We start from the raw sequence: 24,669 nt of genomic DNA on the forward strand, positions 1-24,669 counted from the left end.
TCTCCAGCCCACGACCCCGATCACAGCCGGAACTGAGTCTTCCGAATAAGTAGTTTCTGGTCGCTAGGGGGGAGCGCGGACCGCAGAGCACCGGGAACGTGGACGCGGCCGGCTCGCTGCATGGCTGGGTAAGCGCCGGCGCCTCTTCTTCCGCCCCCGGAAACCGAGGCCCCCGCGGCGAAGGGATCTCGGGGGAAAGGGACTGGGGAGGCGCCGGAGGGGCCCCGGGTCGGCCCCGGCATCCCAGGGCGTCGCTCTGAGCCGGAAGGAACCTTCTTTAATCCTCTCATTTTATATATGGGGAAACTGACCCGGCCCAGGGGTCACGCTCGGCCTATTAGGCAGGTACCTGGTGCGCCTTAGTTCAAACGTGGCCTCAGTTACTTACTAGCTTTGTGAGCCTGGGTAAGTCACTTCACCTCGATCTGCCTCGGTTTCCTCACCTGTGAAACTGGGCATTTAGGAGGCGCAGTGAATAGAATGCCCAGCCTGCAGTTAGGACGACCTGAGTTCAAATGTGGCCTCAGACACTTACCAACTGTGTGACCCTGGGCAAGTCACTTCACCCTGTTTGCCTCGGTTTTCATATAAGTAAAATGAAGAGGAGAAGGAAATGGCAAACCACGCCAGTATCGTGGCCAAGAAAACCCCCAAAAGGGTCACAAAAAATAGGACATGACTGAAAACGACCAAACAACACTAGGACAATGAAAGCATCTGCTTTCCAGGATTGTCGTCAGGATCAAATGAGATAATTGTAAAGTGCTTCGCAAGCATTTAACGTTTTTCAGGCATTAAAATATCTGTCTATATATATTATTGTCTCGTATGCTGCATATTATTTTATGTATCATGCAGTGTTTGTATATATTTTATATGTAACATTCATTATAAGATATGCTATTACATATTCATAGAATATATAACAATGATATATTAAAACGGCAATATAATTGCATAACATTGTCATATGATTTACATGTTACTTACATAATAGCATATATTTACATGTTATATAACAAACTAGAATATATTCACATAATATATAATACATGACACATTATAGTGATAAAATAATACATATGTATGTATGTATATATGTATATATATCCATAGCACTTTAAGGTTTGTAAAGCACTTTATAATTATCTCATTCGATATAACATATTCCTATATAGTTATTCCAACTCTTAATAAATATTGAAAACTGCTTTTTAAAGCAAAAAAAAGCCTCAGAGTGAGAGTCAGCAGCATTTCATTTAAGGCCTTTTGCTACCATTCACAAGTTCTGTCAGCAGAAAACAACTAAATTGCAATTTCAAAGATGATTCATGATTTGTGTAAATTGCGACAGCTGCTTGATAGACATAAAATTCCCTTAAAATTCACTTTTTTAGAGCAGAATTTAATGACTTTGTAGGATTATAATGGAGGTAAAATGTCGTAGACAATAGAAGGTTAGCTTTGCAGTCAAGAAGACATGTCTCTGCCATGCTAGCTGTTTGCTTATGGGCAAATTATGTAAAAGAAAGAGCAGGGTTGGGGAGGGGCGGGGGTCAGGAGTGAGACCAGCAACACACAGTTATAGACTTCTGAAAGAGGCTCTCTCCTTATGTGATCAAATTACACTGTAGTCCAAAAAAAAAATTAAAATTTCCTGTAACTCCCGGTCTGAGGGAATGAATAAACAAAGAAGTATTTACTAAGTGCTTATTATGTTCAAAGCACTGTGCTAACTTGGGAATACAGATAGAATAACAGAAGTAGTCTCAGCTTTCAAGGAGCTCTCATTTTAGGAGCTTTCAGCTGCAAATCAGATGGAAAGATCCCATATTCCTTAGAGTGCAATAGTAAGGCAGATAGTAATTTCTCTTCTTTCATGTCATTTTCACTGATAAAATGGTATCTCATAATGATATTGAACCATTTAACAGTGCCAAGGACTTGAAGGTCAAGAAACTTTCTTTTCCAGGTCTTCAGGAGCTGTGGCTGCTAAAGAACTAGGGGCTGTAGTGCCTGCCCAGTGGTGGCAATTGGTCAGTGGTTGATGGGTATTACTGGGCTAAGACCAGTTTCTCAACCTGCTTTCCAGCCTTTTCTGGTTTTTTTTTAAACATATTAAATAAACAAAAAGCTGTGACCAATTGACATGTAAGGGGATACCAGAAGGAAGCAAGCAAGACTGATAGTACATTAGGTAAAATTTCTGAGAGAACATGCACAAGAGTTGCACAAGATGAGTAGGCATGGATGGGTTGCAACCTGCAGTCAGTAAAATGTAAATTCCTTGTGAACAGAGATTGTTTCTTTTTTTGTATTTGTATTCCCAAGTCTGAGCCAGTGCCTGACACATAGTGGGCACTCAATAAATGTGTGTTGACTGATGAAAAAAATACCCCAAACGTTTTAAACTTTTAAGGGTTGGATAACTCAGAGGCAGCTAGGTGGCCCAGTGGATAGAGCACCAGCCATGGAGTCAGGAGCACCTGAGTTCAAACACAGTAAGTTCAGATACTTATAATCTGTATGACCCTGGCCAAGTCACTTAACTCTGCCTCCCAAAAATAAATAAATAAGTAAAAATTCATCTGGAGCATAATACATTTTTTTAAAAAGAGGTAGCTAACTCATGTATAAAAATTTATTGTTTTTATGTGGTTATTATTTCATTTCAACAGGCTACCAACTAGAATGATACCTTACTCATCTTGGTATCTATGTCATCTAGTGAAAGGCTCAGTACATTAGAGGTACTTAGTAACTATTTGTTGAGTGAAGGAGTAGTTTTCTTTTGCTAATAATCACTAGACTTGGAGTCAGAGGAACTGGGTTGGAGGCCTGCTCTGCCACTTGGTAACCTTGGGTTTTGGGACCAATCCTATATCTTCTTTAAGTCTCAGTTTCTTCATTTTTAAATTGAGATCATTATTGGTGCTACTTCAAAGGGTTGTGGAGGAAAGTTCTTTGTAAGTGGAAAAGCATGATATATAAATAAAGTTAATAATCTCAATGAATCTTGGAAATATGATGTTAGTACTTACCATTATTAGAAAAAATTTATTAGTATTTAGAAAGTAGATTGTAAGGAAACTGAAAAATAGTAGATATCTTTCATGTAAAAGCAAGAGGTTCCCTGCTTGTTTGTTTTCGTAAAACAGGTACCAGAAATCGGCTTGTGTCTTTCTTCAGTGTCAAAGGTTTCACACTACCATAAGCAGGCACAAAGGCAAAACAGCTACAGAGCATCTCTGGCTGGTGAGGCACTTGAAGGACCCATTTGTGAAAGCTGCAAAAGTAGAAAATTACCGTTGCCGAAGTGCCTTCAAACTTCTAGAGATACATGAGAAGCACCAGATTTTCCATCCTGGGCTTCGAGTATTAGACTGCGGTGCTGCCCCTGGTGCATGGAGCCAAGTAGCTGTCCAGAAAGTCAATTCCGCAGGTGCAGGTGAGTGTCTAATCAATTGACATAGTTTGTTAAGGTTTCTAGGATGAAGGTGGTGATAGTCCCTCCATACTGTCCTGATCAAACCACATCTGAAGTATTGTATTTGTTGTTGGGTGATACATTTTAGGAAGTATGTTGATAAACTGGAGGATTTCCAGAAAAGAGCAACCAAGATGATGAAAAGCCTGAAATTCATGCCTTATGAGGATCATATGAAGGAACTGTAGAAATTTAGCTTTGGAAAAAGTGAGACTTGTTGAAAGAGTGGTGGTGGTGGATATTGATAGCTGTCTCCAAATATCTGAGGAGGGAGGAGATTAAACTTGTTTTGCTTGACTTCAGAGGGAAAAACTAGGCACAATGAGTATAAATTGCAAAGAGATAGTCAAACTTGATTTAGGGGAAAATATCTTTACAATTACTACTCTCCAAAAGTGAAATGGGCTACTTTGGGAGGTAGTGGTTTCCCTTTCAGTGGAGGTCTTCCAGCAAAGACTGGATGACCACTTAATTGGGTTCAGTGTAGAAAGGATTCTTATTCAGGTCAGGGTTGGACTAGATGATTTTCCAGTCCCTAAGACCCATGATTATGTTCCATTTGAATATACTTCCATACGTATACTCTAACCAATTGAATTAATAGATCCAGTTTAAGTACAGGGAAATAACAGAAAATGACTAGGGCTTAGATGAGAGTAGGGAAACTAGAGTATGAATATTCATTTATGCTGGGAAGGGTCATATGGACAGGAACAGAAAGGAATTTTTACATACAATATTTTGTGAGATGAAGCAGTTGGATTTATAAGAAATCAAAGATTGTCATTGTAATTTGTACTTTTGACACTTGAAGGGTCTGTGATTTCATTGTTATTCTCTCCATCAAATCAAATTGTTACCAATATTAGATAATCTTAATGAGTTCCTTTGGTTGAATTTGTTGGCACATGGGATGGATTTATTGATTTAATTCAAAGCTATTTTAAATTAGTAAATGCTTGATGTATTCAGCTTATCAAAAAGTTCATGTAAGAAGGAAAAGTATTTTACCTTGATGATATTTATTAATCATTTGTATATTTTCTAGATCCCAACTCCCCTGTTGGTTTTGTCCTTGGAGTGGATCTCCTTCATATATTTCCACTGGAGGGAGCAATTTTCCTCTGTTCTGCTGATGTAACTGACTCAAGGACCATCAAAAAAATTCAAGAGCAACTTCCTGGCCAGAAAGCTGATGTGATTTTGAGTGATATGGCACCCAATGCAACTGGATTTCGGGAGCTTGATCACCAAAAGCTCATAAACATGTGTCTGTCTCTTCTGAACTTTGCTTCAAGTATATTACATCCAGGGGGCACGTTCTTATGTAAATTTTGGGATGGAGGTCAACGACATCTCTTACAGAATAGGCTGGAAAAAGAATTCAAGAGTGTCAGGACTATAAAACCTGTAGCTAGCAGGAAAGAATCATCAGAGACTTACTTTTTGGCAAAATTATACCGAGGAATTAAAACACCTTCAAAAGAGTAAAAGTTACATTTATTCTTACCAATAGGGTTATTGGGGCTTATATTAATTAAAAATTTGAATCAGACTTTGGACTATTGCTGTGTAAATATAATGTACTATGTAAATGAAATGTAAGTAGTAAGCAAAGAATAGGGGAACATTTATTCTACTGAGTCACATACAGAATCTGTAGCTGAAAGTGCCATTAGAGATTATGTACCCCAACTTGCACTTCTTATTTTATAGAGAGGACAATTGAAGCCCCTAGAGGTTTAGTGACTTCTTCAAGGTTAGTAGGTGAGCTAGAATTTGAGCCCAGTCTTCTGACTCCAAGTTTATATCAATGCCCTCTGCCCCACCCCCAACATTAATTTGTTTTCTTTGAAAAACAAAATACCACTCTTTTTTTATGTCTGAATGTTTATGAATTCTTGTGTGGAGATGAGTCTCTGGTATTAAGGACATCCTTCAATCAGTATATTTTTTGCTTTATGGTTTAAATAAATAGATATTCATGAAATAGCACTAAAATGTGATATTAAAGCAATTTAAAAAAAATGGTAATGCATTATGTCCATTTTTTATCCTAAGCTTATTCTAGAATTTTACATAAGTTTAATTAGAAGGTTCTTGGTTTTATTATTTTAAGGATTTTTCTCCATTAAATTTTTTAAAAAGTAAAATACTTCCTAAAATCAATTTTATGATAAGTTCATCCTTTATGAAGAAGAACTTAATAATGGGATAATTATATATTGGAACCACAGGAGATTATGGTATCTCATTTCCTCACAGACTTATTTAAAAATAAGACAGGCCAGGGGAAGCATCAAAGACCTTTTGAAGTCACTTTGAGCTCTGTCAAACAGTTCAGTCATGAGGGAATTTTGGATTTATGAATGTTGATTTTATAAGTTTTTTCGAGACCAGCCAGTATAGCCTCTCAAGTCTCCAGCCATACAATTTTCATATATCTTTATCTCAATTCAAACACTTAGGTACATGTTATGTGCAAGGTGCTGTGCTAGAATCTGAAGATATCAAAACAAAAACTAAACAATGTCTACCCTCAATGAGTTTAAATTCTGCTAAGGGATATGATTTAGCACTTGTGGAATTTTAGAGCTCATTACATATGCAATCCCATTTGATCAGTCAAGCATTTAGTGTGTGCCTGACACTCTGCTATGCAATGTGCATACAAATACAAAGAATAAAAATCACCTCTCTAGGAGCGTACAATCTAGTGGGGGAGACAATGAGTATATGTATAAACATATTCAGAGTAAATATAAAGGGAATGAGTGGTAAAATGACTTGCCCACGAAGCTAGTGTCATTTGGGATTTGAACTCTGGTATTCCTAATTCCAGGTCCATCACTGTAGGTGCTTCTACCATATTGCAGAAAGAGCAATGAATTTATAGCCAGAGGATGCGGGTTCAACTCCCAGCCATGGCATTTAGTACCTATAGGAACCTGATAAGATAGCTCCTCAGGTCTCTGATACCCCATCTGTAAAATGAGGGACTGGATGGCCCCTAAGATCCTTTCCAACTCCAAATATGTGATCCTATGAAGCTTTGTATAAAGTTAATTATGGGCAGAGCTTCATAAAGATGTCATTTGAAGAACAGTAACAACTTGGGATCAGGAAGGTTTTAAATAAGAGGTTGTGGCTGAGTTGAACTTTGAAGGAAGCTAAGGATTCTAACAGGCCAAAGTGATGGAAGTGTATTTTCAATATAGGGAGAGTTAGCCTTCAGAAAGGCAGTTCAGATGAAATGTAGAATGCATGAGGTTGAGTAATAAGTCTGGAAAGGGAGACTAAAGATAGCTTGTGGAAGACATGAAATGAAGATGAGCAGTTTGTGTAGTTTGTGTACTGGAGCCAAGAGGGAGGCACTGATGATTTTTTTAAGCAGATGAGTGACATGGTGTATCAGTAAGGCAATAAACACAACATCAACAATAATCGTGAATATGCCTATGTAGTTGTGGATCACAAAGTATGAGAGACTCTCCATATAGAAGGTAGAAGTAAAACATTTATTCAAATACCACAACCAGTTAGCCCACTTTATCACAACAGCTAGGAACTTAAAACACAATATCACAACATGGAGCCTTGCCATCCCAAAACCTCTCCGACCCCCTGCTGAGGTCTTCCCCAAAACAAACTCACAGTACAGCTATCACAGTCTGCTCAGCTATCATAGGTCGATTTTATTTACCTCAGCTCTATCACGATGGCCATTAACGGCCATTAACAGCCATAACAGCTCTCTCCCTCTCAGCATTTCCTGTGACATAACTTCCTTTTCCTCTCAGTAAGCTCCTCCCACCACATGTGACATAGGCTTCCTGTGATGTAAGCAGGTCACATGGCCTATTAATGGTTGGGAAAGATCTTCAAATCTAAATTGCTATTACACATGGTCATGCCTGTCCGTTCCTTAGGAAGGCTTTTGACAGTTATGTGGAGAATGAGCTGAAGAAAAGAAAGCCCAGAAACATGGAGACTAATTAGGAAGCTAATACTTCCCAGACAAGAGGCGATAAAGACTTGAACCAAAGTGATGATCGTGTGAATGCAGAGAAAGGGATAGATTCAAGAAGTGTGGAAATGGAGTAGAGGAGACTTGACAACTGACTAGATAAAGTGGGTAGGGAGAAGGACGTGGCAAGGATGACGGGTTGCCAACCTGGGTCATTGGAAGAATGATAGAAGAAATTTGGAGGATGGAGAATTTGGGAGAAATGAGTCCCATTTGGACATATTGGGTTTGAAATGCTGACGAGATATCCGAGTGGAGCTGAACAGCAGGCAGTGATGATGGATTAGCATTCATGAGTGAAATAAAAGTTGGTTGTATAGATTCAGGAGTCATATGCCTTGAGGTGATTGCCGAATGAGGCACTGTACTCTAGGGGAAGGTGCGCTGGTTCTAGAGTTGGAGGCAATAGTTTCAAATCCACCTTCGATTTTACTTGTAAGACCTTAGGAAAGTCATGGAATCTCTCTGACCAGTTTCTTCATCTGTAAAATGGGGGTGTTGGGAATAGAGGGGCCCCTATGTTTCCTTCCAGCTTTAAATCTATCATTCTATAAACCCACTGGACAGCAAGGGGATAGGGTGGAGGGGGAGGAGAATAGGGACTTATAAGTGCTTATTATGTGCCGGGCACTATGCTAAGCAGTAATAACTTAAAAATTTTGTCTTATTTAGTCCTCACAATAACCCTGTGATGTAGATTCTATTATCCCCATTTTACAATTGAGAAAATTGAGGCAAGGAGGAGTCAAGTGCCTTGCTGACAGTCATGCAGCTAGAAAGTATCTGGGGCCAAATTTGAACTCAGGTTTTCCCAACCAGGCCCAGCTGCCTGGTGGAGAATAAGCAAGAATTATGGTTTGTAAAAACATGAATGGTGATAGGCCAAGGGAGCAAGGGTTTCAGAGTACCATGCATAGTTGAATGGGTCAGCTATAGGGTTCAGACTGAGAAGGGGAAAATGGGGCAGTCAGAGATGTGATAATAAAGATCAGTGAGTATGGATAAAGAAACAGTTTAGGAAGAGAGAAATGGAAGGACAGGAGATTATAATCTGAGAGAGAAGAGTTTATGATTATGAAGGTGGCATAGGTATGTGTGATGGTGAAATCCAAGATATCATTTTCTCTGGGGAGGGGAGTGTAATCATGGAGGATGCAGGTTGTAAGAGTTGAAAATGTTGAACTGAAAAGCCAGAATATTTGAGGGACCATCAGCATACATAATAGGCAGAGAAAGACTGTGTGTCTTTAACTCTTTAGTTCTCCTACTGTCTGACCACCCCCTCCCAGTCTCCTTTGCTGCATCTTTATCCATGTGATATCCTCTAACTAGGTATCCTTCAAGATTCTGCCTGGGTCCCCTTCTCTTTTCTTTCTATACTGTCTGAGTTGGTGATCTCATCAGTCTCCATAGCAGTTATTATGCCTCTGCAGATTATTCCTAGATACGTATTTCAACTCTAGTCGTTCTCCCAAGTACTAATCCCATATCACCAGTTACTTGTTGGATATTTCTATGGATGTCATGAAGACCTTTCAAATTTAACATGTCCAAAACAATTCATTATTTTCCCATAAAATTCTCTTCCCTTTAGGATGTCCCTATAACTGTCAAGGGCAGCACCACTGTCTCAGTTACCCACATTTGGATCCTGTGGGTCATTCTAGATCCTTCACTTTCCCTCAACCCATATATTTGATCAGTTCCCAAGTCTTGTAGTTTCTATCTTCACAGTATCTTTCCTTTCTCTTCATTTTATCATCTCTCAACAGGACGAATTGAATAACCTTTTAATTGGTCTGCTTGCCTTAAGTCTCCCCTCTTCAATCCATCTTCCACACAGCTGCCAAAATGATATTTCCAAAGCACAGGTCTGACCATGTCATCCTCCCCCTCTCCCCAACCAACTTCAGGGGCTCCCCATTAGAGATTAGATATGAAGTCTTTTGGCATTTAAAGCTCTTGAAACCTGGCAACTTCTATCTTTCCAGATTTCTTATGCACCAGAAACTTCTTCACCCTGGAAGCTCACTCCAGCCTTGATTTCACATCTTGGATGGGCACTACGTCAGTCAAACTGAGACCTGTTAAAGACCTGAACTTTAAAAAGCCAAGGTCTCCCACTTCATCCAGGGCCATCTCCAGTCATCCTGATTATATCTTGCCACTGGACCGAGATGGCTCCAGAGGAGAAAGTGAGGCTGGTGACTTTGCACAGCCCTTCCTCACTTAAATCCAATTCACTTGCATGTCATGGCATCACCTCCCTGATGTCATGGTCCTCTTCAAGAACAGAGGACAAACAACAACAACACATCTTGGAAGTACTCTCCTCCTCCTTCTCTTCTGCCTCTACTGCATCTCTCCCCCTCTCCCCTGCCACCGTTGCCTGGTTCCTCATAGAACCTCCATTTTAAGGAGGCCACCCAGGCCACTCACATCTTCATTCCTCTCCAGGCTACGTACCTGACTCTCCTCCCTGATTTTCTGCACAATGTCTCCCACACTTCTCTCAAGTACCTTCATTCCACCCTCTCCTTCCTTTTATTGTCTTAATTGTTGTCTTTCACTGTTAGAAACATAAGGGCAGGGACTGTCTTTCTGATATTCTCAGTACCTGGTACATACACAGTAAACACTTGATAAATGCTTGTTGATTTGACTTCTTACACATTCCTCCACTGAAATCCCGTCATACTACTGGCTGTTCCTCAAACATGACATCTCTGTGTCTTTGCACTGGCTCTTCTTCCATTCCTGGAATGCTCCCCTTCTCAACATCCCAGGTCTCAGACTCTCAGTGTCAAGTACTGAAATAAATTAAAGTCATGCATTTGATGGGGTGCCTGAGTACTTCTGCTTGGACCCCAATTCCAAAATCACATCCAGTTCCAAAATCACATCTCTCCCTAGCCTCAAAACACTGTCCCTAGCAGTTTCTCTCTATCAAAATAAGGCAGCATGCCCTAGCAAAACATTTATCTCTCTTCCTGACACAGTGGCCAGCTGTGCCTATGGAATTTACTAGTTTGAACCAGCTGAGTACTGGCTAAACTGGCCGTGTACTGGGTTATAGAGATATTTACTACTCACTGACCTATCATATGCGTGCTAGACCTAGACATATGTATACTCCCTTACATTTATCTTGTCTAACAAGGCATTGATGGAAGCAGCCTGGGTATGTCCAGTCAGCCCTGACCATTAGTTGACTTAGTGACAATACCTCCATGTAGCCCCTGCTTGGGCTATTTCCCAGTGAACTCTGGGTAAGATATCTGTGCAGTAGATACAAAAGGTGCATGTTCCTTTAAGAACTGACCACTCCTTACCCACTCCCTAATCCCACCCTGAATAACCTAATTAGCATATTTGGCACATGTTTTATTATAGAACAAGCTATATAAACTTTACCTGTACCCCTCCAAGGTTGCAGGTTCCCTAAGAACTTTTGCCCACTGAAAAGTGTAATAAATCTTTGACTTAAAGAATCCTTAAGTCTATGAATTCATTCCAGATGGCCTCGACCCTCTCCAGTATTCTGGTCCTTGAGGGGTACCCCACCTCAACGACCCTTTCTGGGAACTCCAGTCTTGGGGTTCCTGGACTTTGTCTCAATCTCAACATTTCAAGGAATAAAGCATCTTTAATTGAGATGACAAGGTAGCAAATCTACCACCCTGGGGGGATGTCCCCCGCAACAGACTCACAGTAAAATGTTCTTATACCTTTATGAGAAAAGGGGGAGGAGATAGTATGAGGTAGCAAGACCTGGTCACAAAAGCCCAGTAACTCTTGGCAATCTGGGCAAGAAAAATGACTTCGTTTCGGTTGTTTTGCCCTTCATGCCATGAATCCCAATGGAAGGGGAGCAAGGACATTAGGAGCTTAAGCTAGGTTTCTTTATAAGGTAAAATCCCAGAATGGGGGACTTAGGGTATGGTTCAGCTCAACCTAATGGAGAATGAATATCTTAAGAGGGGGAATATAAGGGCATTACTGAAATTTTGACATTACTTGCAAGTAACATTACATTCGGTATTAACAATTTTCTGTCATCTCTCCCTCTGACTCTGAGAAGGTGGAGTCTTCTAAATGAACCACTAACTGATACGACAAATGCTTCAAGAGTTTTTAACTATGGGGCTTATGATGGGAAAAAAATGTGAGAGGAAGAGAGAGAGAGAGAGAGAGAGAGAGAGAGAGAGAGAGAGAGAGAGATTGACTAACATTGACATGAGCCATTGGGGGCAATTCCCTTTGGCAAGCAGATCTTACAGAAAAGAGGCAAGTAGGAAAGAAGTAAATAGTAAAAGGTAAAATTGTCCATTTCATCATCAGCCCTGTCTGTTGATCTCTGTACTAATTTCTCTGCTTCAATTTTCTCTCTACTTGTATTTCTTCCACATTCAGGGTGCTGACCTTTCCCTTGAAGTAGTGAACGATTTAGATATATTTGATTAAAGTAAGACTGTTGGCCCCCTTAAAGTTGCCTTTCCTTTAAGAAAAACAGATCAAAGAACCTGAGCTAGCAGGCCATCTTGGGTGTGCCAGGGTGCTTGCTGTTACATTTTCCCATATAGGCAATACAAGATATTCTATAAATTACTCTCTTCTAAGGAAACTGATTGCACTAACATTCTTTTTGCCAAAACAGAACTGAAGAGGTTTCTGATTTAGTCTTAATAATTAAGCTTGGTCCCAAAATTTGTTGCATCAATACCCAATTATTCTTACATTATTGTGAAATATTTAATGACTTTTAAAAAAATAAACAAATATACATATCTATGTGTATATTTGTGTGTGTATATATATGTGTGTGTGTGTGTAATTAGTAACAGGCAGTAGGGAAGGCCAAATATTGGTTATTTAGGATATAGAAAGGATTAAAATTCTAGGCTAAATAGCTCACATCTCATATCTGTATCTTACTGTAGTAACCCAGATGTGCTCCAGTATCAGCCTATAAAATAAATATTTAATATTATGTTCATACTGATCACTTGCCATGATTATAGAAATTTGCCATAAAGGGAGAACTAGGGACATAGATGTAGTGAGGGAATAATGCTTCCTTAACTTCATGTCAATCCCAGGCAAGAGTCACATAGATAGCCAATTATATTGAGCCAGGCTTAAATGGTGGGATATTTTCCATTCAAGAGGAAATGTCAAACTGAGAGAAATCAACTCAAGTAAATCCTACCTCAGTCCATGCTAAGAGTCATTCTCCCAGCCTTTCCCATGAGAACTCCACCTGCAGTTCGTGGATGTCAACCCCCATAGGGTTACATGGATCATTGGTCTAATAGCATTTCTTGATGATCATACCTGGAGTCAGTTTCAGAATAATGTCAATCACAGTCCCATAAGGTCTTAAATAGCAAGTTCCAATAATTATAGCTTTGGGTGGATTCAGTTATTAAAGGTCACATATCCTTAATAACAGGTATTGACTTGTTCCAGTTTGAAAACAGTAAGAGATTCATCATAAAAAAAAATCACAAGTTATCTTGCACAGGTTAGAGATATTTACTCTTAGAGGAAGAAGCAGGGACATAAATACCGCATTTCCCCATGTATAAGATACACCTTAATTTTGGGTCCCGAAATTTAAAAAAAAATGTACTACACAAAGTTATTGAACTCAAGTTTTATTCATCTGCTCATAACTTTCAGGCATCTTTTGGCCAAGTCTGGTGCATGCACGCATGCTTAGTCCATTTCGTTTCATGAACCTGAAGCACCAATTGTGTCCTCCTTTGAAATCAGTAACTTCTTTTTCATCAGCAGTTCTTCTTGCCTCATGCTGCGACCATCTTTGTGGACACAGGAATTCCAATTGCCCTTTGCTCTTCAATCCATATCTTTAGTTCCCTCTCTAAATCAGGCCATTTTGCTGGCTTGCCTCTCATGGCCTTCTTCTGCCGTGGTGTTTTCAGTAGGGTTTCTTCTTCCCATAGTCAGTATCATATTGTTTTCTCAGTTGGAGGAGGACCAAACTTATGTTCAGCAGCACGATTTCCATTCACTTTTGCAGGCTGGATCACTTTTAACTTGAATTCAGCACTGTATGAAAATCTTTTCTGAGCCATTTCTGGGCAGAACGTGGCAAAACATAACCTAATATACCAGTAACAAATGCTAAACAATGAGCTCAAAGACATCAAATGCGCAAAAGCGGGAAATGCAAGTAAAAAAATCTGCAACAATGAGCACAAAAACAAGCGTGAAAAAGCAGGAAATGCAAGTAAAAAATCTACAACCACTGTATAAGATGCACCCAGTTTTTAGACCCCAAATTTCTTGAGAAAAGGTGCATCTTGTACGTGGAGAAATACAGTGTCACACATCAACACTGGTCCTAAGGCTCAGAATGACTATAAGCAGACAAGCATATACAACCATGTGGGCAGTATGGGAAAATGAATTAAGAGAGTTCAACCTTAGCTTTCCCAAAGTCACCTTCTTAATCTTACTCCCAGAGACAGATAAATATCCATTGGCCTTAGATATCAGATGTCACACTCATTGAGCTGCTGGCTCAAGGACACAACAAACATAAGAATGAAACTCAAAAAGAATATTTAGGGTTCCAAAAAGGTTTCATCTCAAAAAGCAAAGTCTCACTAACCACAATAGGGGCTGGATACAATTGTTATCAGTCCTCTCAAGCTGTTGTAATAAATTGGCTAACAAATGAAATTTATAAGGCCTTCTGTGGAGAGCCAGCTATATCCTGTTTAGGCCTCATCAGACCTCTGTAAAGCACTCTTAGATCTTTGCACAGCAAGGTCAATTGAGAATGGGTCTGTGCACGGCAAAGGCCAATTTCAGGATAAGAAGACACGGCAAAGAAAACCCGCCTTTGTAGCTGATTATCTACATGGGAAATGACAGAAATGTTTCAGTCTGGTTATCTATATGGAGAGAACATAAATGTTTCAATTTGGTTAGCCTTGAAGAAAAATAGTGTCTCACTCCCAGGAACAAGGAGATAAAAAACTTAACCAATGCTTTATTGTACTCTTCTTAGAAGTTGGGATGACTCAGCAATTAACCTGTATAAAATACTGTCAGTAACTCCATTAAAATCAGTCCATAGCCAGACTATACAACTCCCCTAGACCCATGTCTTTGTCTTTTTGTGTTTCATTACTCCATCCACACAATTGCGAGGCTATTCGAAGGTGGCGCCTGGAACAGGGACCACAAGTCTGGGACTTGGAAGAGGTGGAGTAACATTTTACCAATACAGGCTCCAGAGCATATTCACATAAGGGGTAAGAGGATTAATTATCACTAAGCTTACTGGGGGATTGTAGAGATTTAGAGATTTAGTAATTTAAAAATTTAGAGATTTAGAGATTTAAATATGAGGCAGATACAATTTAAGGATAAGGGTCTATATCTGCAAGTATTAAGAAAAATTGTAACAGAAAGAGGTTTTTTGTATAACAGAAAAGCAAAAGCGAGAAGGTACAATTGATTTAGAAAGATGGGAGATTATTGAAAAACAAATGAGTAAAAGATTAAGGGAGGATGGACCAGAACACTTCCAATGTCAAATTTTTCCATATGGAACATTTTAAAAATATGTCTTACTCCAGAAGGAAAAGTTCCTATGGTACAAAGAACAATTAAGCATGATATTGGGGTTGGGGCGAGATCTTGTGAGTCTCAGCCCAGGGATGGGTGACAATAACCCACTAGAGGGTAGACTAGCTAATTGGGAGTTGCCAAAGTAGAAAGAGAAAAGAAAAATGCCAGATTTCTAGAAATCCTTTTAGTGTGTGCAGTCATTTTCTGTCTGTATCTGTTTTGTGTTACGTATCTCTCTGTGAAGAGAGTATGTTATCTGACTCTTCGTTGTTAAAGTTGTTGAAATAAGAAAATGCTCTTTCTTTCTCTCTTCATTCCAATTCTGGCCAAATTTGGAAGGTGAAGAGAGATAAGAAAGAAAATGGGGATCTTTTCCCCTTAGAGTTAAGTGAAGTGTGTTACTCCTAAATTTGATGTTTAAGATAAAGTCAGAATTTATTATGCTATTTGGCACTAAGGCAATTTCGAAAAATGCATAGTTCTGAAAAAGAGACACTTTGAGTTTCCCAGTATGGAGGAGAAGGGACAAGGCACCACTGAATCTTTACTAGAGTCCCACTCACTTTGGCTGGAGGATTCAAGGTTCTCACTTTCAAAAAAGTTTTTAAGGAGTGAACACAGAAATGAAGTTTACTTGAGTAAAAATTAGAACCACTAAGATCTTTTCACCCTGTTGTCCTGTCTCTGACTGAGCCAGGGCTGCGATAAAAGTTAGGGCAGCTGAAAATTCTTTAGCAGATTCTGTTATTCATAGATAATCTGGTGTAGCATGTGAAATCTTTTTCAAAATAATAAAGACTTATGAATGTGAAGAAAATTCAGTTTAAATGACAAAAGATATATATTTTTTCTATATCCTTCTCCAATCTATCTATCCTTGGGGGGTTAAGAATTCCAGCTCTATGTCAGAAGTATATACAAAGATGTTTTATTTCATGTGTGGTTAATAAGAATCACCATGAGACTAGTATAAATAAAAAACTGGAAAAAGGACTTTAAAAAGACTGTTACTTATTATATTCCCGAGAAACAAAAATACTTTCTAGAATAGGAATTATCTCAATAGATATTTCTAGCTTGCTATGATCTTCGTAAGTTTGCTACTTGGAAAGTTTAAAGAGTGATTTGACTGTGAATATATAATAGAGAGTTGGCTCCTTTTCAAAATAATTGCCATTTAGAAAACCTTTACCTGTAGTCAATAGGAGGTTACAGCTAAAACAATTTGGCCAGCACTTATGAAACTTGTAAGCTTGTTAACCAGGTTATTTGGGATTACTGTTTTAATGTTAAAAACCACATAGTTCTGGAGAGATAAAAGAAATTATGTCCACTCACCTTTCAGCTAGATTCATGGGTGGGTTCTATTAAATCTTATATGGATATTGATTAGGACAAAGATATTGATTATTGTGAGTTATTATTATTACTGTTCAATTAATTATCAAACTCCTCTGCCTGAAGGGGAAAACTGACTATACCTTGTTAGCAATGATTCAGATTCCTTAGGCTTCCTTTTTATGCTGGATCAAAAGAAGTAGTTAGAATATTAGCCCAGCACATTTTAAATTACTGACCTAATTATAATAAGTGATTGCAAACTGTTTGTAAAACTTTCCCAAGAAAAATGTGAATGGAACTTAGAAATGTATATTTGAATAAAAACAGGGTGCATATTGTTATTTGGCATTGAGAAATCTATTAACTATATAGCCCCAAGAAAATTCTATTGTGGTAATATTGGGTAACTATTAAGACTTACTGGTTGAAACATAACTATTGAGATTTACTGACTATGACATACCTATCGAGACTTACTGATTGTGGCATAATTATTGAGATTTGCTGGTTGTGACATAATTATTGTGACTTACTAATTGATTAATGTAAATACTAGTTATATATATATGTAAAATTTGAGACTCTGTGTTGTCAAAAAAGCAATTTCTTTTATAAACTAAATGTTGTTAGGCTAAGAATTGTACTGAATTAGAAAACTTTTAAATCATTCTAATTGACCGTGTATTATAATATTTTTTAGTGTTGTAATTTAAGAAATCATAAATTACCAAATTTTATCTTTAATTGTTTCACTATCATTTAGGAAATTTGTGAGATTTTAAATTAAGCTATTGAGGTTATTGCTTAAATCTAGTATTTACAATAGTATGTTTAGTTTTCTTTTTTTTTCTTCAATTATGTGGAAAAGGTTTGGTGATCAAATTTAAGAATTGTTTAATACTTAGGAATTAATAATAATATCAGGATAAATTGCAAGATGTTTCTGAGAAATATTTGCATGGAATTTATGGAATATTTAGGGAAATATTTTTTTTTTGCAGGGGGGAAGGCAGAGCAATTGGGGTTAAGTGACTTGCCCAAGGTCACACAGCTAGTAAATGTGTCAAGTGTCTGAGGCCAGATTTGAACTCAGGTACTCCTGACTCCAGAGCCAGTGCTCTATTCACTGCACCACCTAGTTGCCCCTAGGGAAATATTTTTATGAAGAAAAGTTTTGTAAAATCCTTTGCATGATTTTTAGAAAGCCTTGACTTTGAATAAGTGTGCTCAGAGAAACAGCAAAAGATAGCAGACAGGCCCAAGGTTTTTCTATTAACCCCTTCCTGAGATCCATGTTAATTCTCCTTATTTTGTAAAATTGCCAAGGCCCCTGGAAACTATCTGCTCAGGCAAGGTCATCAGCCCCAGAAAAAGAACCTGTTTGAGTTACATAAATTCTAAACAATTAACTTGGCTTGCTGAGAAATTGCAAGTTTATGTACAATAGATAGAAAGGATTCTAATGATTGGCTTTTACACCAGGACAAGTTTAAATTTGAGAATGAAAAATTAATGAAAACCTTTATATATATGAATCCTGCTAAATCTTTACTGCTTATTGCAGCTCCGTAGAAGCAGAAGCAACTGTATCTGACTAAGCTGTGATTAGTGAGACTTGGTGTTTAGAGATAAAGGACACTTGGGACCAAAAACAATTTTGTTTTGAACTTGAACTTGTCTCTGCTTTTTCCTTCTATAGCAAATTTCTGTGATCAGAGCAAGTAGTTAGTATAAGATATAAGCTCTTTTATGTTATCTTACTAGGCAATCTAATCTTATTTTTATCTAGAACTAGAACATGTGCAGAAATTTATACAACCTGCTTAAGACTCACCTTAAGATGCTCCTTTTGTTTAAAAAGGATTCTAAGAGCAGTAGTATTTTTCCTGTGATCACTCTCTTACTGCTACCAATGTGAGAATGTTATTTTGTTATTTGATTAATATCATGCTTGTCTAAAGTTTTGTTGCAATTAATAATGCTAACAAGAAGAATGGCTTGTAGTTTATTTTGTAAATGCCATCAAAGAAACATGGCATGACTAAAAGGTTAAGATTCTATATGCATTGTGTTAAAAACTGACTAATGTATTTATGTATGTACTGAAGCCTGTTATTAATTCTTTAAGTGACATCTCATCCTCCTAGTGAGGAAATTAATAATGGATGAATGTAAAGTGTAAGACACTGGCTTATGATGTGAATTTCTTAAATATGACAATTGTCCACGGTTCAAATTTTGAGTTCGTAAAAATGATCAGGGTTATAAAGATTAGAAATGGTAAGTTAAAATTGTGCTAAGATCACTTTTGTAGGAGTATGGACAGAAAGCTGGTTCCTACAAGAAGAGAAGAAGAAGATGCTGAGATGTGGTGCTGGAGATGGCTGGAACAAATACTGAGGACTTTTTGAATCTTAAAGAGACAATTGCATTTTTATTTCTTTTTGAGTCTATGTATCTATATTCTTAAAGGGGACTGCCCCCTTTGATTTGTCAATGCGTTGATCAGTCCTTCCTATATTTACTTAAAAGGGGATGGTTAAAGAAAAAATTCGGATGTATCTATAATGGTGAGGTGTCTACAAAAGAAAACGGGGAGATTGATTGGAATACTGAAATAATGAAACGTCCCTCTTCCTGGTATTGATTCAGAGGGGGTAGCAAAAACGATTATCAACATTTTCAAAAAATTTAACCCATTTAATAATGTATTTTTTACTATTTTCCATACACTACCTTATATTCTTTGTTTGATCATACTGATTTTTTGTCTACCTTGTGTCCTTAGGATAATAAACACTATGATGAAGCCACTTCTAGCAATAACCCATGAAGTGAAGTTACAGAATAAAAAGGGGGGAGATGTGGAGAGCCAGCTATATCCCGTTTAGGTGTCATCAGACCTCTGTAAAGCAGACTCTTAGATCTTTGCACAGCAAGGTCAATTGAGAATGGGTCTGTGCATGGCAAAGGCCAGTTTCAGGATAAGAAGACGTGGCAAAGAAAACCCACCTTTGTAGCTGATTATCTACATGGGAGATGACAGAAATGTTTCAGTCTGGTTATCTATATGGGAGAGAACACAAGTGTTTCAATTTGGTTAGCCTTGAGGAAAACTAGTATCTCACTCCCAGGAACAAGGAGATAAAAAACTTAACCAATGCTTTATTGTACTCTTCTTAGAAGTCAGGATGACTCAGCAATTAACCTGTATAAAATACTGTCAGTAACTTCATTAAAATCAGTCTATAGCCAGACTATACAACTCACCTAGCCCCATGTCTTTGTCCATCCACACAATTGCACAAAATCCTTCTAAAAATTGTGCAAAATATTTTCACTTAACATTCCTTTCTCCTGGTATTTCTCTTTCTCAAAGACAGCTTAAAATTTATCCTCATTGTAACAACAATGTTGCTAGCAGCTGCTGTGGAGGTGAAGGACCAATAATACCAGCACACAGGAGGGCTGCTAGCACAGGTTCTTTGATTTGGTTTTCTGAAGAAAGCAACTTTAAGAGGTTAGCAATCTTAATTAAAATACATATACCATTCACTTAGTTCAGGGGGAAAAGCCAGCTCCCTGAACTTCAGAGATAATACAAACAGAAATTACAAGTATAAATTATATAAACAGAGCAAATAACACAAACTAGTCTATCTGTAGCAATACGTACATAGTTACCAGAGAGAGAAGCAATAATATCTGGGTTTTTCAAAGCCAGGGGGGCTCTTGATGGCTACCCAGAGTCTTGCCTGGCCAAATCACCAACATTCTTCCAACGAGTGAAACCCCCAAAAGCAAAACACCAACTTCAGAGCTTACATACCCTGTTCAGGGTTAGAGGGCATCACAACCATAGCACTCAAACCCATGTGAACTAGGCTTTCTTGTTTCTTAAGCAGGTCCTCAAACACTCTTGATTCAATCAAAGAAACAAAGGCAAGACTCATCAAAAGCACCCTATTACCTCAGTGCTAAGAAGCACTCAAACAAAAAATAGCAAAAAGTCCCACTTTTCTTGCCATTGCATTTGAAAAGCAAGACTCAAAGGTACTTGGTTACCTTAACATTCCAAAACAGAAAACAGTAAAAAAAGTCCTACCCTGATTACCATTACATCTCCACCCCTGGGATGGGAATGATGATATTATTCTGTGTACTTATTTTGTATTATCCTTGTCGTATTGTTATATTGTTATGGTATTATTGACACCAGTTTCCCATTGACCTATGTAATGGATACAAAGATCTAGGGGCTGATGAGTGAGCCATATGGTCACTCTGATGATACGATGTTAGGTTAAGTATTTTGCAAATGTGATGTGTTCATTTTGAGGGGATTCTGTTGTACTTGAAAAAATGTTAGTACCTAGCAAGTTGCCTATGTAACGGGCATGAAAGATGTTGGGGCCCAATATTATATTAATGTGATCAAAGATCTTCCCCACCTATTCAATAGGCCTCAGGTAGGGATAGGTGGGAAAGCTTGATTATATCTTTGTTTGTAAGTAGGCCTAAAGCCTCTACTTACCAAGTACTAACCTGATTTGGGCATGAAGCCCTCAGGGCTCTAAGGGGAGTTGCTAAGACCAGAGCCCATGGTATGTGCACTGAGTTCTAGTCAATCATGAATTCAGCCAGTCAGAGACCTGAGTTGCAGCCAATCAAATGCCAGCTAGGACTGTATATAAGGAGAGTCCAGAGTGTGAGAGAACAAGAATTGGAGAGGGACAGAACTGAAGAGAAGCAGAACTGAAGGGAAGCAGAATTGAGAAACAGACATCAAGAAGATATTGAGACAGCAGAAATCAAGAGGGTGTTGAAGAGAAGACAGTGAGATAGCCAGCATCAACAGAACTGCAGAAGAGAGTGCTGAGCAGAGAGTTAGGATTTGTGAGTGATTGTTTACTAGAAGGCCCTAGTAGGGGGGAAGGTTACAGGATGACTTGGTTCCTTGCTATAATACTGTGTTATAATTTCTTTGTTGCTACATTGAGGTGGACTTACTGATTTTGGAATATAATTATTACTATATGGAATTGGGGTTATTGGTCTTGGGAATGGATGCTCTGGTATCTAAATAAATGTTATACTTCCTCTGCCTTCTACATAGAGAGTTTTTCATACTTTGCAATTCTGAACCATTCAGGAAAGTTCATGGTCATCCTCAAGGTCATGAATCTTGACTTACTGAAACATTGATGTATCAGTATAGACTTTCATGAAGTAATATAGCTGAAAGCCTCTAAATTGACAGATATCTACCTCTTATTCAACCTTTAATGTTAAGATTAAGTTGGTCAAAATGTAACTTTAATGTAGACCATTCCAGATATAACTTCATAATTCACAATAGTCTTACATTAAAAATTCCTAATTACCACCCTTCTCTAGTCAAAAAGTATTTGCAATTGGAGAGGAGATTCCATTTTCTAAGTGAAGCAATGCCAAAAATATGCCTAACTAAATTGGCCTTATCATATTAACCCCTAATAGCAACCAATAATCTTACAATTTTCATAATAGATAGCTAAATAATTTTAGATGAAACTTCCTCTTTACAATAGACAAATAGTTTATATGAACAGTTTTCAAGCATTTTGAATTTACATCTGTGATTATTAGGTTAGTTTAAAGTGTGCTGGGCTAAAATATTTTAAGATTCTAGTTGGAGGCCCGGTTTTTGGTCTCGACAAAGAAGACCTAATGAGTTTGAGCAGATGCTGGCAGGGTGTGGTCCAATTTCCCCTGGCAGAAACGTTTTGAGAGTCTTCACAGAGAGAGGTAATTAAATCATTCTCCATTTGAACAATGCAAGAAAACATTTAGGATCCTACGTAGTAGTCACATATCACAATAACCAATATTTTTACCATAACCAAAATTTATATAGTGTTAGGTTTATAATACAGGTTTCCTGCAGACCATCCTGAAAAGTAGGTGGACATGACTGCCAGACGCTCATCTAACCTTACCTGTAAGAGACAAAAGCTGCAAAAAATTTTAGAATAGTGTGGTCCAATGGTTAGAAACTGGATGATGATGATGATGATGATGATGGAATAAGAATCCTGAATAAGAATATTTTCCTTTGTAATTTCTAGTTTTAAACTAAAATCAAATCACTGTACTTTAACCTGAACATAGAACTTTATCTTGAAGTCTTAAAATATAGACACCCTACTCAGTTGTCAATCTGACACAAAAAGCAAGCATGCAGCATTACTTTAGTTCTTTTCTTTTTTGAAGGGGGAAAGGCAGGGCAGTTGGGGTTAAGTGACTTGCCCATGGTTACACAGCTAGTAAATGTGTCAAGTATCTGAGGCTGGATTTTTGAGCTCAGGTCCTCCTGACTCCAGGGCCAGTGTTCTACTCATCATGCCACCTAGCTGCCCCTGCAGCATTACTTTAAACTATTAGCAGGTCTACTAAGATTTTAGAACTCTGCCTTTCACAGTTGAGGACATTTTAACGGGTTCCTTGCTATGCTAACTTCACAGAAAGCCATTATTACTATCTCTTATATTTCTAAAGAATTCTTTTATAAAACATTTACATCAATCTTTTAACAATTAAGTCTATAATCTGAAAGAATGAAGGGTTCACTTTTCTAATAATATTTCTAATACAACGAATTTTCAAATTGGTTTGGGCATTGTCTTTATACATATCACAAATCATATAACTGAGGTAACTTGGCTTAAAACTACACAGCTAATAAATTCTGACTAATCAAGAACACCTTATTGGGAAAGGCACATTTAAACTAGAATAAATTCAACTACACCTGGTTCTGTTTTCCAAATGGTATAATACAGAATCTCAATTTGTAATTTTAATTATTTAGCATTTTTTTAAAAATACAAGTCTATTTATTCCAACCATTTCATGTTATGGATTCACCATTTCCAGCTAATCCACAGTCAAAGATTTAAAAATGACAATAGGACTATAAAACTGTGCATACTCTTTGACCCAGCAATACCACTTCTAGGGCTGTATCCCAAAGAGATCATAAAAATGGGAAAAGGATCCACATGTAAAAAATATTTATAGCAGCTCTTTTTGTGGTGGACAAGAATTGGAAATTGAGGGGATGTCTGTCAATTGGGGAATGGCTGAACAAGTTGTGGTACATGAATGTAATGCAATATTATTGTTTCATAAGAAATGATGAGCAGGTGGATGTCAGAAAAACCTGGAAAGACTTACATGAACTGATGCTGAGTGAAGTGAGCAGAACCATGAGAACATTGTACATAGTAACAGTAACATTGTGAGATGATCAACTTAGACTTAGCTCTTCTCAGCAATACAAGGATCTAAGACAATTCCAAAAGACTTATGATGGAAAATGTTATCCACATCCAGAGAAAGAACTATGGAGTCTGAATGCAGATGGAAGCTTACTATTTTCTCTCTCTCTCTCTCTCTTTTTTGTTTTGTTTCTTCTTTCTCATGGTTTTCCCCTTTGGTTCTAATTCTATACAACATGACTATCGTGGAAATATGATTGCACATGTATAGCCTATATCAGATTGCATGCTGTCTTGGGGAGGATTGAAGGGAGACTGGGGGAGAAAATTTAGAACTCAAAATCTTATAGAAGTGAATGTTGAAAACTAAAAATAAATTAATTAATTTTAAAAAGTGACAATAATCTATCCCAATTCTCACACTTAGGAACACCTTGCTTATCAAATTTCTCTAAAGCCTCTATTGACTTTCAAATCAAGCTACAAAACATTGATTCTCAACCTTTTGACTTAAGCAGTCAAACTTCCTCACACCTTCTCAACCTGCTTAGATCGCCTGAAGCCAGCACAAGGCGTGCAGAGGAAACGTCCAGGGACAAGAGGGGATTGGAAGACTTGGGCTTGCTGCTGCCTGCCAGCTATATGCAAATGTCCCCCATTTGTTCCCAAACCCTATTTACCTTCTATATTTTCTCTAAGGCCTTTATTTCTCTTTCCAAATCTTCCACACCCATTCCACAAAGTACCCAACTTTCCTTTATATTTCAACCATATTTCAGACTGCACATACTATTGTTAAACCAATGTCACTACAACCCTACTTTTCCAAGCTATAGAGTTACTTTCAACCCAGGTGATTCTTTTCATTAATGTGCCTATCACAATTATAACCGGTTGCTTCATTAGCTATAATTCAAGTGGTCTCTAGGAAATCAAAATAGCTCCATTGC

General features: G+C 37.9%; 1 protein-coding gene across 1 annotated transcript; it reads left to right on the forward strand.

Annotated features, from left to right (window-relative positions):
- Positions 1-70: 70 nt before the first annotated feature.
- On the forward strand, positions 71-5,495 carry MRM2 (mitochondrial rRNA methyltransferase 2). Its single transcript, XM_036741310.1, has 3 exons — positions 71-128; positions 3,159-3,448; positions 4,536-5,495. Exons 1-3 carry the CDS (start codon positions 121-123, stop codon positions 4,976-4,978), a joined length of 741 nt encoding a protein of 246 aa, XP_036597205.1. The 5' UTR covers positions 71-120; the 3' UTR covers positions 4,979-5,495.
- The last annotated feature ends 19,174 nt before the right edge of the window (positions 5,496-24,669 follow it).

The sequence above is a fragment of the Trichosurus vulpecula genome, chromosome 1 (genome assembly GCF_011100635.1).
Source record: "Trichosurus vulpecula isolate mTriVul1 chromosome 1, mTriVul1.pri, whole genome shotgun sequence".
NCBI lineage: Eukaryota > Metazoa > Chordata > Mammalia > Diprotodontia > Phalangeridae > Trichosurus > Trichosurus vulpecula.

Excerpts from the sequence above, each read along its gene's own strand:
- MRM2 (XM_036741310.1), top strand. Across the intron at positions 3,449-4,535 it reads AGTCAATTCCGCAGGTGCAG|ATCCCAACTCCCCTGTTGGT; the intron begins GTGAGTGTCTAA and ends TATATTTTCTAG.